Source organism: Lottia gigantea, assembly GCF_000327385.1.
Source record: "Lottia gigantea unplaced genomic scaffold LOTGIsca_77, whole genome shotgun sequence".
In the NCBI taxonomy this organism is placed as follows: Eukaryota; Metazoa; Mollusca; class Gastropoda; family Lottiidae; genus Lottia; species Lottia gigantea.
In genome coordinates, this window is record NW_008710566.1 from 1,051,813 (window position 1) to 1,067,177 (window position 15,365).

The 15,365-nt window shown below is 36.0% G+C and overlaps 1 protein-coding gene across 1 annotated transcript in view; it reads left to right on the forward strand.

Annotated features, from left to right (window-relative positions):
* Positions 1–9,165: 9,165 nt before the first annotated feature.
* LOTGIDRAFT_236233 (hypothetical protein) overlaps positions 9,166–15,365 on the forward strand; it is a 21,849-nt gene continuing 15,649 nt past the window's right edge. Inside the window, exons 1-2 of the mRNA XM_009066537.1 lie at positions 9,166–9,307; positions 13,758–13,901. Coding sequence (XP_009064785.1) covers positions 9,229–9,307; positions 13,758–13,901 — 223 coding nt within the window. The 5' untranslated portion in view covers positions 9,166–9,228. The remainder of the gene's footprint in view (positions 9,308–13,757; positions 13,902–15,365) is intronic.

Here is a 15,365-nt window from a genome sequence, read left to right on the forward strand (position 1 = left end):
TCATTTGAATTTTAAGATTTTTTTTTTTTTTTGAATATGCAACAATCATCTTTTGTTTATAGAATTTAAAACTTCATTCAATTAATTTCATTTAATTTGATATCTGATCTGAGTTAATTATTTTTGGATTCTCCTTTCAGCCACTCCCTTCGAGGCCCAGAAAGCAAGTTGTCCAGTCCAATTCCACCCCAAACCATGATGCTTAGACCACCCACGAGTCTCGTTCAATGACACAAGCATCAGCATAGCGTTCGCCCCTCCTTTGCCAGATCCTGAATCTACCATCTAGTGTGGAAACACAGTAACGACTTTCATCTCTCAGGATGGGTACACGAGCAGGACGGTGGCAGTTGTTGTTGGTAGTGAGGCGACGTCGCTCACTGATGGCACGTTGGTGGTTGCCAATAGTCTGCCGAGCTGTTTCAGTGGCTATTCGAAATCGGTTCTGCCAATTTTTGCGTATCATGTACCGATCTTGTAACTCTTGGACGACCACTACGCAGACGGTCGTTGGTGGTGTTGTAGCGAAGTTTCAAATGATATAAATCGTTCTGGCGTTAACATTGAATGCATTTGCAACGACCTGTCCTGCTGTGTTTGGGCAAATCATCCCATTTTAAATACAAATGTAAACTGAACTTTAAGGCAACAAAAAGGACCAGTAGAATGTAAAAAAAAGTGAAAAAAGTAGCGGGGACACGATATGGTTGTTTCTGGACTCGCGCCGCTTACGAACTCAAGATGAGTTTAAGGTGCTGTTGTGTACTTAACCCCCGAAGTTATACCGGCGTGGATTTAGCAGAGGATGTCTAAAGAAATGATTTAGGTTTAGTCCCGTTCAACACATAACGTCTCACAGATGGTAAACCATGGGTGCTCCAATAACCATCTGGGATACAGCACTGGACAGTTCATATGAGTGGCAGATTTGTCATGAACTAATTGACGCATTCGGGCAAGGTCCTCGAATAACCCCGATACACAGGCTTGGTGAAGAAAACGCTAGAAAAAGCCCCGTAAAATTCAAAACTTTACATCAGTCGCTATCACCATATTGTGTTCCCTTTTCGCGTTTCTAATACAATTTATTGGTTTGGTGTACTTCATTTTTATTGCGTTTATAGAGATGTTATGACGCTTGTTCTGTGGCGATCTCAACGGCGAATATTGGCGACAACGGCGCCAACCGCACGGTACCGGAGGCCCCCTCCACACTTATACCATGCTTGGGGCATGACGAGCTAATCTTCGTAGCAGCTCAGTAAGGACGCCTTTCCGGTGTGACGGAGCTAGAACTGTCTAAAGCACTTATTCAAACACTCTCCTGATGCTATTTATTTATCTTAGCTACCATAAGTCGTATAAGTTAGAAGTTCTTTTTCGAGTTTCGCATTATTGACTAGCATGTATTTAAATGTTTTATTTACATCGGTTTGTACAATAGACGCAGTTGTAGGGGGCGGCAAATAGTAATGTTCCGATTGTCGCCGACAATGGGTTATCGGTCGTTGACAGTCCAACGACGTTACTAATCGATTCCCAAATGAAAGTCAGCGAAATCGGAAAACGTTATAAAAAGTCAGTCATGCTGTTTTTTGTTTGTTCTATAAATAAATTAAACTTAACTTATTATAAAATTTGGTGACTAAAACAATGAGATCTTGATAATTTGTCACACCTTTGAACAACTTTTCTCTAGGACTCGTCCAAGTTTCGACACAGAAACAAATGAGGCATGTTTGTTACTATAAATAGTATCGTAGTCACAGATTGTGATGAATAAAGGTAGGCCTATTAAACTGAAGTGGATGGCAGACGACATTTCGGGGAGGTACAAAAGAACAGCATAGATATGGCCTATTTGCAAAAATTCATGCTTCATCATTTGATCATTCATCAACTTGGACTGACTCCGCTATAGAATTGTTTTTTCTAATCAAAATAAAACTGAGCAAGTAAAGATCCCTCGACAATTGGAAATCGAAAAAGAGCAGGCTAATGCCTCTGTGCCTCTGCAGAGAGCAGAAAAGCAGCTTTCACACACAGTCGTACAAGAACTGAATGTAGCTACGCTCGCAGCCAGTCCATTATTGATTAGGAAAAGCCAAATATTTTTGTTTCGTCTTTTAAAAAACAAGTTAAGAGTCAGCTCTTACTCAGCTAAAATATAAAATTCTTATTCTTAAACAGATAGGTTATGTTTACATTAATCTTGTTTGTGCTATTTTTGTCCTAACTTCCATTTTCCTATCATAGCCTATGCTTTCCTAACATAAACTAAATTTGATGTTTCTATGAGTCTTCCTTTACTATATTTTCTTTTCGCCCTGGAGTGTAGCCTAAACTTACTATTGGCAATTACGTGCAGATCTTATTTACTCTTGATTTTACAGGAGCCGCGGTGGCTCGGTGAGTTAGATGCTTGCTCGCTAACCTTAAGGTTAGGGTTCAATCCCGGCATAGGTCGAGATAATACCTTCCGATTTTTCAACCCGGTTTTCCACTGTCAGTGATGCAGGTAAGAGGGGCTGACATGGAAAAAGCGTCTAGTCGTTCGGATGGGACAATAAACCGAGGCCCCGTGTGCTACAGGCTGTGCACGTTAACAATCCCTCGACAGTTGAAAATCGAAAAAAATAACAGGCTAATGCCGCTGTCCTGGCAAAATTTCTCTCATGGCACCCTACATGACGTTGCCCGTCTTCATTAGCCTACATGGTGCAGAAAAGTAGGATGTAAAAATCCATTTATTTCATTTCATTTCTTGATTTTACATGCATTAAAACCTAGGCTACTTACTTGCCAAATAACAAGTCTTCTCATCATAGTAATTTACTGTAGTCTGGATGTAGGTTTATCAATGATGTAGTTATTTCCCTTGACTTGCACTCCTCCCGGCTACATTACATTACACGTCAGTTAGTTTAAAATCCATAATAATTCTCGGCTTAATTTGACAGCCTGTGACACACAGCACACGCACAGTTTTCATAACAACCATATTGGATTAAAGAAACCCACAATCCGTTGTTGTCCGGTCACTTTGGAGATAGTAAGAAGATTTTGTTTAGTTACTTCCCCTCGTTGTTGAACTCCAAGTCCAATGTTAGATTGACAACAATTGGATCTCAGCTTATGATTATTCTTTCCCACAATAAAATTATTCTTATAAAGGCTGATATTCTCGAATCAAACGACGAACAGGTAAACATGGATGGTCTTGGATTCATAGTTGCTCTGTGGCCTGGCTGGGGTGCCACTACACTAGAAAGTCAAGACAGTTTTGGTTGAGTTGGTGAGTTGAGACGTAGGCCCGATGTCCCCTGCCAGACGTTGAAGGTGTATAAACTAGTCTGATCGAATTCATCAAAAATGAAACAGTTTTTAACCCACAGGATGTACTTTGAACGTAAACAAATTTGGCAATACCTATCTCTTGAAGTTGGCTTGAAAATAAACCGCGCAGTTAACATCGTCTGCGTGTTGACCTCATATGACGTCATCCATAATAATAATAAAAACAACGGATTCCTGTTGGATTATGAACCGGTGAAAAGTTTACGGATTCAAATGTGCTATTGCTAGACGTTTTCTAGATGTTTGTTTTAATGGCGGAACGAATATAGAAATTATTTTATTTTACAAGAATGAAACACATTTTTAACAATTTATAAGTTTACATAAGAATAAGACTACGGATTTAGGCCTATCTTTGTAGCCTATAGATAAATAATGTTAAAATGAATGGAGTTTTACGTATCTCGACCTATGCCGGGATTGAACCCTGGACCTTCAGGTTAGAGATTGGCCACTCCTCTCATGCAAAGGTTACACGTCCAACCAGGCCCGTAGCTAAAGGGGGGTCCAACTAGCTTGCAATGGCTTGTTACAAAATTTCAAACAACAGTCCGATTTTTTAAATTTTGCTTTATTTCTTTGCTAATCTTTTCAATCATATGTATACATGTACATTTCAAAATGTGGCCTACCTTAGAAATTGACACATAGGCCTAAGAGTTTCATTCATAAAGCAAGAATACTAAAATCTAATTGATAACACAAGGTCCAGGCTACTCTTCTACCGATATTAGCCTATGGAAAATGCAAAAATGACCAAAGAATATTTACAAAGATAGTGGACCACAGCCATATACGCCCACCACGGCATGCGGATGGCAAATATTCAAGATTGTGGGGCAAGGGCAATAACTCTGCTTCTAACGGTCGAAAATAGCTCAAATTCGAACTTGATCTTCGTTTTATGAATATATATACACATACCGAAAATCTAGTTTTAAGAGCGATTACAAGCAAATGTTGACGGACGGACGGACAGGGGTGCCGACAATATACGTCCACATAGAGATATGTTGTTGAACTCTGGAAGAAAGGATTTAATCAAAATTCCAGTTTTTATGAAGCTAACACACACTTTCCCTTTAACTTTACGAGTAGCCTGCTTTACCATTGTTAAAGTGAATGACGCCATATGTTAAGAGTTCGTTAATGGAATGGAATTAGACACGATCGTGTAAGATATCGAATGAGAACCACGTGAAGAATGCGGCCAAGGTCATAAAGAAACAGCTGATTTTCTTATCTAATTCCTGCAAACAATCATAATCTAATAATCAAGTAAATGTTTCGCAAACTTGTTTTAAGAGGAAAGCTGAAAATGGTGTGAAATGAAAGGCAACCTTTCCGTCTTTTTTTCTACACTTGTCTTGATTGAGTTAACGTGTTTGTATGTTATCAAAGAAATTTGCCAGGTCGCGCCATTGACCTTCTCGTTTTTTAGTTAGAGATATAGAACATGTGCAACCTATGGTCTCTTGCTCGAGGAGTGAAATGAAATGTAATAAATAAACAACAGTCCCGTAGCCAGCCAGACTTGATTGTTCGCCCTGTCAAGTAATATCAAAAGAGGCAATGGTGTATGGTGTTTAATTGAAGTAATGGAATTGGTCGATAGTCAGATATTTTTTCAGGAGGGCAATACATTTTTTGGGGAGAGGAAGGGACATTTTGTCTACGTACTGTGTGCTATTTCCGTGTAAGAACCCTTCATACAGCAAAATAGTGTAACAATACAGCGACTGACGTCATCGAATGAAATATAATCCATACAGTGGCAGATAATTCGCTCTCAGATTACCTATACCCTCGCATTGACATTTCAGGTGATACAATAAACAGAAGCCATGTGCTATAGAGGTAAATATAACCAGACCAGGCACATGGGGTCGAAAATTTATGAGCTAATGCCCTGCCCTGGCAAAATTTTCCTCATTTCACAATGCACGGTGTGGCCTTTCTTAATTAGCCGAAATTAGAACAGGCAATTTGGACATTAACTCCCATTTCGTTTCATTTAATAATATAAATGGTGATTATTTTCAAATTGAGGTTTATCTGTTAGCATAGTACTTGAATACAGGATGTCGATTTCATCTTATGGCATGTTTATTTTATTAAAGGTGGTATGCCACATAGTTTTATTGTCTGGAAAAGGAATCCGCTCCTTCACCTGGTAAGGGGAGCCGCGGTGGCTCAGTGAGTTAGACGTTTGCTCGCTAACCCGAAGGTCCAGGGTTCAATCCCGGCATAGGTCGAGATAATACCTTCGGATTTTTCAACCCGGTTTCCCCCTGTCAGTGATGCAGGTAAGAGGGACTGACATGCGTCTAGTCGTTCGGATGGGACAATAAACCGAGATCCCGTGTGCTACAGGCTGTGCACGTTAAAGATCCCTCGAAAAAGAGCAGGCTAATGCCGCTGTCCTGGCAAAATATCCCTCACTGCACCCTGCATGGCGTTGCCCGTCTTCATTAGCCCACATGGTGCAGAAAAGTAGGACGTAAAACTCCATTCATTTCATTTCACCTGGTAAGCTTGAGCGATGTCCCTATCGGTTGAACTTTTTGATTGAATGGTAAATCAACCAAATTCCCCCTTTTTATTGTGAAAAGTGGTACGGTCATGAATATAATATCACACAATCACAATCTTACACCGATAAATTACAGAACACAATTTTATGATATACTACTTCCTTAGGTTTATTGTACACAACGTTTCAACAATTTACATTGTCATGGTGAATTAATTATTGCTATTGTCTATTATTTATGTAAACTTATACCTTATTGTATTATACTCCCTCATTCCACTTAATGATGACGATGTAAATTGTTGAAACGTTGTGTGCAATAGAACTAAGGAGTAGTATACCATAAAGTTGTGCTCTGTTATTTAATGTGATCTCTACACCTAAATGTCGCTAAAGGATTAATCTTATATCATATCCCTTTAAGATATTAAGTTCCCGAAGCAGTCGATTCATAATAATCATACAATTTTAATGCAGAGCAAACTGGAAACAACCGGTTTCAACTGTTTCATTCGTTACGTTTGAAATTTACTGCACTTTAAGCATATCACCTGCACGAGTACATGGCTCGAAGGGGAAATACACACAATTTCATCAGGTCGTTAGACGGAAATAACAACATTAAAATACAGAAACGAGAGAACAAAAAACAAATGGACAATACATTCAATGTCATTCAGAAGTAGTTTAAAGCAATATAGTCCTTTACCAGCTTATAGAGCTCAGTTTAAGCTACCATAGTTTTCTTAATGTTTACTAGACCAGTTGATAGAGCTTAATTTAAGCTATATGTATAGTTGTCTTGATATTTACTTTACTAGCTCATAGAGCTCAATTTTAGCTATCTGCATAGTTGTCTTAATATTTACTATACCAGCTGATAGAGCTCAATAACAGCTATATGTATAGTTGTCTTGATATTTACTTTACTAGCTGATAGAACTCAATTTTAGCTATGTGCATAGTTGTCTTAATATTTACTAGACCAGCTGATAGAGCTCAATTTTAGCTTTCTATATAGTTATCTTAATGTTTACTAGACCAGCTGATAAAGCTCAATTTTAGCTATCTGCATAATTGTCTTAATATTTACTAGACCAGCTGATAGAGCTCAATTTTAGCTATCTGTATGGTTGTCTTAATATTTACCATACCAACTGACAAAGCTCAATATTCTCTTAATATTTACTAGACCAGCTGATAAAGCTCAATTTTAGCTATCTGCATAATTGTCTTAATATTTACTAGACCAGCTGATAAAGCTCAATTTTAGCTTTCTGTATAGTTGTTTTAATATTTACTTGGTTAACCTTAACGCACAGGACCAAAAAAAATATTTTAATGATCGCAAGCAATGCTCCTTTAAAGAGGGCCCATTGAAACCGTATTTTTATGACATAATGTTTCATTGTTCATTTTGAAACTGCAGTAGCCTTGTTTAAAGTCGTCAATTTTCTTCATACTGATAACTTTGACATTGTTAGCCTTTAGCATTTGCATAACAACTTGTACACCCTTTTGATGTCAATAGATATGACTTTTATTGCAGGTTTTTGCTTTTAACAAAATCCTGGTTTGGTTTAATATACATTTTCAAGTAATTTAATTTACAATATAAAAAAAATTGCATTCCTTCAATATTTCAACTGTAATGGTATAGGTAATTAACATAGATACAATTTAAAATTACATGTATTTGCATTTCTACTGTACGAGGGGCTGACATGGAAAAAGCGTCTAGTCGTTCGGATGGGACAATAAACCGAGGCCCTGTGTGCTACAGACTGTGCACGTTAAAGATCCAACGACAGTTGGAAATCGAAAAACAACAGGCTAATGCCGCTGTCCTGGCAAAATTTCCCTCATTGCACCCTGCAAGGCGTTGCCCGTCTTCATTAGCCCACATGGTGCAGAAAAGTAGGACGTAAAACTCCATTCATTTCATTTCATTTTTACATTTCTACTATCACTCCCTTCAATAAGCCAGTGATGCAAACTGGCGTTTATTTTTCGTTAAACTCTAGTTTGTCATGTGACATAATAATGATATGCTATGAAGCGGAATACATACTGTGAATACACGACAGCTTGCAATGTACATTAATGTAAAACAGTTTTCTTAATGTTATATGTGTATCGGATACACTGAAAGCATCACACTAATTGTCTGCAATTCCACAATAAATAAGCGTTTGATGACATTAGTAATCACTAAATATCACAAAAGGCCCTTCATGATTGGTCGGTCATCAAAAATTTTGTTTTAGTTACATAGTAAGAACCACGGATGAAATGCAAATTGATACTATCAATGTCCCCGATAAACATATAATTTTTAGAAGACCTCTTTACAATCCCTTTAAATCTAAAGTTTTGACGGATATTGATATATATATTATAAGTTTAACATCTGTTAATATGTCTATAAAACTTGGAAAATAAAGTTCTTAAAGTGATACTATACGTCTTAGAATGAACATAAAATTTAATTCTCAAGAATGGTCAATATGAGTATATATTCATCAGTGAACTTACCTGGTGTTATAAAGTTACAACAGAATCCCTGTAAAATCTAGAAAATTGGAAAATTCATAAAACTAAGTAATGATTGAAAAACGCTTAATCATAATATTAAGCGTTTTTCAATAGGTTATTGCATATTTATTAAGTTTTTTGGACTTATCGGATTATATAAGGATCCTGTTATGTTATTTATGACACCAGGTATATCTACTGATGAATATATACTCTTATTGGCCAAGTTTAACATTTTTAAATTTTATGTTTATTCTAAGACGTAGTATCCCTGTAACAATAGGCCTACGATTAATAAATCATATAGTGCACCATCTAATTTATTAATAGTAGGCCTATTGTGATATATATAATGATATTAAGGCGTAAAACACTATTTTGGTTATTGAAGGTAATGTTTAACATTTTGATCAGAATAATGGTCAAAATGGTTTGTTTACATTTATGCGGAAGTGACTTAGCGCACGCGCATTGAAAAGGGTAATAAGGGCTATTGGTTGTATAATCCAGTGACGTCATATATGACGTAAGGATTATTTCATGTCTGCGCAAAATCAGTACTCGACGGTTCACTCTATCTGGTATAGAGGAACTATGGCATGAGTAGTTGAGTGACCTCTCTTATGTGACGAATCGATTTACACACGCTGGTCTGAAATCTTGAGATATATCATCACAATATTAGTGATAGAATGTTGGCCTACGATATACTGAACTGTATTTCATAAATATATGGACTAATGTATAAACACTAGGACCTCGGATGGTGGTATATACTTATATATATATATCTGATTTGAAATATGGAAGAATATTCGGAAGAGTGCCAAGAGAAGAGGAATAAAAATATTGATGGTGGATACGCTTGGGTAGTGCTAGCCGGTAAGACATTATACTAATTTTTTGAGGTTTACAGAGCGTTACGACCTGTCATTCCAACCTGGCGGGGAAAGATGACTCGTTAATTACAGGGTACATACATTTGATCGATTGTTTTTCCTTCTATCAATATTATTATTTTTCGCCTCCTGATTTCAAAAACTATGCTCGCATTTTAAAGACACCGGTAAAAAATAACTTGTTTGCACGGAAATGTGACTATTTTATAGTACCTCTAAACAAAGGGGTTATATAGCATGTGTTATGAGAAAGAAATTCTCATTGCAGGACAGATGGTTTAGTTTCCAATATAAATCAAATACAGGCGTTAAAATGAGATGAATGGAGTTCTACCTCTTATTTTTCTACACCTGAATGGGTTGATGAAGTCATGTAGTGTGCGATGAGGGAAATTTTGCAAGGACATGAGTTCCTCTCTTTCGATTTCCAACTGTCGAGGGATCTTTAAAGTCCCGTTCTAACGATTAGACGCTTCTTCATGTCAGCCCCTCCGACCTACATCACTGACAAGGGTCGTGATTGAACCTTGGACCTTCAGGTTAGCCAGTAAGCGTCTGAATCACTAAGCCATCGCGGCACTCCAAATACTGTAGTTATAAGGAGCATGGTGAACATTGCCTTTAAGGCAGGACATGCTGGTCTTTCCAGAATATTTGGTGCCGCGCCGCTCAATCGGTAGGCGGTGTTATGTTTCATTTGGTACATCGGTATATCAACTAGCTATTCATTCAAAATTCAAACAGCTGATAATGTTTTTGTGGTATTTTGGTTATGAAATAGATAACACTTTTGTAATAGTCCTAATAGCCAACGATCTTAATTAACTAATAATAGATACTGGGTATACAAAGGTTGATCTGATTGTCTTCATACCTTGGTATTTTGGCAGTGGCTCAACAACCACATAGACTGGTTGAACCAAGTCCAAGGCACCAAACACTAAGGGAGCCCTCATCTCAGAAAATATTCTGCAGGAGAGCATAATGTTTACAAAAATTCCCATGCGAGGATCCACACTCATTTAGTTGAGCTACAGTATTTGGGTCATGGGTATGTCAACTCAATATCTTGAGAGAGACTACATAATCAATGATATTATTTTGTTATTTATTTTATTGACAACGACATGTAGGGTTATCATTCGTACGCCTCCTCTGGCCTTATCTCAACCTTTGCTATCCAAAGTTTTTGGTTGTTATCTATCTAACCTACAAGTCGGCTTCTATTTTCCGATCTGGCTATACTACCCTTTTTTATAGGATAACAAAACAATTTGAAATTTTTAAACTTGGCAAAAATGAGTCTTGTTCAGCAGTGGACTTACCTGGTGTCAAAACTAAAGGATAGAATACCCCTATAATCCAATAGAGCCAAGTTTGAAACATGCTCAGAAGCGTTTTTCAATAATTACTTAGTTTGATCAATATATCATCGTATATAGAGATTCTATTCTTTAGTCATGGCACCTGGTAAGTATAATTCTAAAACGTAGTATATATTTTCCAAGTTTTCTGGCATCTACATACATCACGCTATGCATATAGGCCCTATGTCGGTAATAATTGTGACCAAATTACCAAATTAGTATGGATAAATAACCTCTGTGTTTGTGTTAAAGTTAGTTTTTGAACAGGTTACCTTATAACCAATTTATCGTGTTACCAAATAATTTCTTGACCAAATTACTGTGACCAGGTTACCAAATTATTTTGTGACCAAAGGTGAATAAAATTATCTTGTTAGTGCTTCTTACTTGTGACTCAGGTTATTTTTGATCAGGTTACCCTATAATCAATTTACCGTGTTACCAAATAATTTCGTGACCAAATTACTGTGACCAGGTAAACAAATTATTTTGTGACCAAAGGTGAATAAAATTACCTTTTTAGTGCTTCTTACCCAGGTTATTTTTGATCAGGTTACCCTATAATCAATTTACAGTATAACAAAATTACCTTATGACCTAGTTGGAAATTTAAATGTAAACACTTTAGAAGGGCAAATTCTTGACCGATTTGGACGAAACTAAGTACGTAACCCTTTTAAAAAATAAAAAAAAATTAATATGGCTACGCTCGTACTTGACCTTGTTCAGCAAACCGCGTTAATTTTTTTTATTTTTTACTTATTTTATCAATCGAAGATCATAATGGCGTAAATAAAAACATACAAAGACTAGAAAGTCAGAATAGTGTTAGCTATCGAAAGCACTAGCCGTGTCATCAGAGTTTTTTCTCCTACCCTACTTGCTATTCTGACCCTAGGCACTAAGTCACCTAGCAGACAACAATCCAACATGCCAAAGACAGCGATAAAAGGGTGCGAGGCGGCAACCGAAAGTAACCAAAGTTTGCCTTACCTTGATAGAGATTCGAACCCACATTTAATTGCCTCACAGACAAGATCAAAAAAGATAATTCCAACTCATCAAGATTTAAAATGTATGAGAAAATAGCAACATTGTTTTTGAATTGTGAATAATGTGCATAACATAAGACACCTTTTCAATTTAACAAGGTTGTTGTAATTATTCAAGAAGAAAGGAAACCCATATCATGATCACAAGGTTTATAACTTTAATAGAGTCAAACCAACTACACAAGCATACAATATTTCTTGAACATATCAAATAATGCATAACACATGTCATCTTGACAATGTCAAGCTATCACGAACTTGAAAGCGATTCTCCGGATAGAAAATCGTATTGAGGTCAATACAAGCTTAGAGTCCCCATACATATAAAAGGGTAGTCAATCATAATAGTGTAAATGGCTATGAGTGTCCTTGATACACATACAGAGTCTAGAAAATCAGAATGGTGTAAATAGAAGCTGTAAGTGTCTCTGATACACATACAAAGACTAGAAAATCAGAATCTCTGATACACATATAAAGACTAGAAATTCAGAATGGTGTAAATAGAAGCTATAAGTATCCCTGATACACATATAAAGATTGCACATACCAAGATAAGAAATTATTAGAAATAACCCCTTGAATGAATTAAAAGCATATCAAACACACCTGGGTAGTTAGTTAACAGTAAACTATATAGCTTGAAAATATTATTGCTGCACAATAATCAATAAGTCAAAACGACCTAATGTTACTTCTAATACAAAATATCGAGTTAGTATAGTATTAAAGGATTTATTTCGAATAATCTAGACCTTGAATTTGCAGATTATAAAAATAGAAAGCTTGCCTGCCAAGGTAACTACCAGTTCTCAGAAATGATAACAAAATCTTTGGTGGCTTAATAATGAATTTTCAAATTTTTAACCAAGCAAAACCTGGTCAAATTATCTTCAAATTCAAACATGAACAATGTCTCATCGCTGTACACACAAGGGCAATAAAACTGAAACTGTTCATCCGGTTATTACCAATCTGATATCTCATCAATATATACGTGCATATTTAGTTTTAAGAATGGATAAAAAATGTAGTTTCAAAACGAATTTAAAGCGTTTTACAAACTCAAGGGCAATAACTCCGAAACCCTTCACCTGATCGTTAGCAATTACGAACTCGGCGGAGATCTCATCAATATATATATACATGCATACCTAGTTTCATGTAGGTCGGATAAAAACCGTACTCTCTATCGTACCTTCAATCGAAATTTGCTGCGTTTTTACTTAGTCAAGGGCAACAACTTTGAAACTGTTCGTCCGATTATTATTAATTTCGAACTTGACTGATATCTCATCAATATATACATGCATACCAAGTTTCATCAAGATTGAATACTGAAAAACTGTATTGTCTATCTCTCTCAAGGCAAATTTGACGAGTTTTACTAAGTCAAGGGCAATAACTCTGAAACAGTTCGTCCGATTATTACCAATTTCGAACTGGAATCTTATCAATATACACATGCATACCAAGTTTCATCAAGATCGGATAAAAAAAAAACTATAGCCTCTATTGCGCCTACAAGAAATGTGAACGGATGGACGGACAGCGGAGACGGGCGTATAAAAAGGCTATTTGACAATATAAGCTGGAAGCTGAATAATGCCTTCTGATGTTTCTACCTGATTTCCTCCGACAGTGGTACTGGTTGAATTTCTTCCCTTTTCTGGCTTTTCTGCTCCCTTTCTAGCTTTTCTGGATCAAGAGATATGATCAACACAATACCCTCGTTGAGATAGGAAGCTGTGTACGTAAACGATACTCGACAATTTCAAATGAAAAATATTTTCTACACCGGTTTTGTTCTTGGCAGTGATGTAGCCTGCAACAGAATGTACATACTAAAGGTTCATTGACAGCTGAAAAGTGTAAAAGATTAGTGACTCTTACGTCACAATTTGCTCTATTGGATTCTACATGGCGCTGTTAGTCTCCCGTAGCAACAATCCCGTTTATATTATATTTCCAAAATACCTTTAACATTATAAAATATTTTATGTTCTCTTTGCAGCTACGTTTGTGGCCAACATGTTCCAAATGGCATATTTCCGAGCGTTTGGTCTGTTGTTTGTGAAATTTCTGGACGAGTTTGGTGCTCCCGTGTCCTACACTTCGACGGTGATGGGTGTGTCCGAAGCCATGTACAGTATCTCTAGTAAGTCTGGGTACAGAAAATTGGAAAAAAGAAAAAATTAAAGAATTTTCAGTATGAATTAGAGATTTTTCCCTCTGGAAAATATGTTTCTAAACTGTAAAATGGTAGGTGATAACCAAAAATATTTCTTTGTTGGTTGTTTAAATGTTGTAGTTAACGGGATATCGTCGTCTCTATATTTCGGCTATCTGTATACTTTACTTAACTAGCTGATAGAGTCCAATTTCAGATGTATGTACAGTAGTCTAAATATTTACTTTACTAAAGGATAGAGCTCAATTTCAACTGTTTGTATACTTTACTTTACTTAACTAGCTGATAGAGTCAAATTTCAGATGTATGTATAGTTGTTAAATATTTACTTAACCAGCCGATAGAGTCCAATTTCAGATGTATGTACAGTAGTCTAAATATTTACTTTACTAGCGGATAGAGCTCAATTTCAACTGTTTGTATACTTTACTTTACTAGCTGATAGAGTCATATTTCAGCTGTCTGTATAACCAGCCAATAGTTTCAGATGTATGTGAAGGAAGTAAATATTTACTTAACCAGCTGATTTGAGTAATATTTCAGCTTTCTGTAAAGTAGTCTAATTTTTACTGAACTAGTTGATAGAGCCCACTTTCTGATGTTTATAGCTGTCTAAATGTTTACATCACCAGCTGATCGGGCTTTCCATTGTTTTGCAGAACATAAAACTCCATTCATTTCATTTCATTTTCTATTGCTACATGTTGGCTTTAATGGTACATGGTATTGTTCCTATAGGTTAACATGATTTATTTTCTATTTATTCGTTGTTTCATTGCAGCATGAATGGTCCAAAATAAGAAGATTTCAAAATATGGTTGTCGTTACTGATAAATAGTTTAGTATACATGTATATATGAACTTCAGAGGTTAATTCATATAGCTTAATATTACAAAATAATATATTCCTTCGGATTACACCAATGACTTATTTCTTACAAAGTTTTAATAACAGAGAACTTCTATTTTTTCAGATCTTAAAGTGATACTACGTCTTAGAATGAACATAGAATTAAAGTCAATATGGTCAATATGAGTATATATTCATCAGTGAACTTACCTGGTGACATAAAGTTACAACAGAATCCCTGTAAAATCTAGAAAATTGGAAAATTCATAAAACTAAGTAATTATTGAAAAACGCTTAATCTTGATATTAGGCAGTTTTCAATGGTTAATTGCATTTTTATTAAGTTTTTTGGATTTATCGGATTATATAAGGGTCCTGTTATGTTATTTATGACACTAGGTATATCTACTCATGAATATATGCTATTAATGGCCACGTTTAAAATTTTTGAATTTTATGTTCATTCTAAGACGTAGTATCACTTTAAATACCCATTTCTCATGGATTCATAGCAGCTCCTATGGTGAAAAAAAGGGCTTATTTTTGATTGGGACTTTTTTTTGTTTTTCACTGCAGCTTTA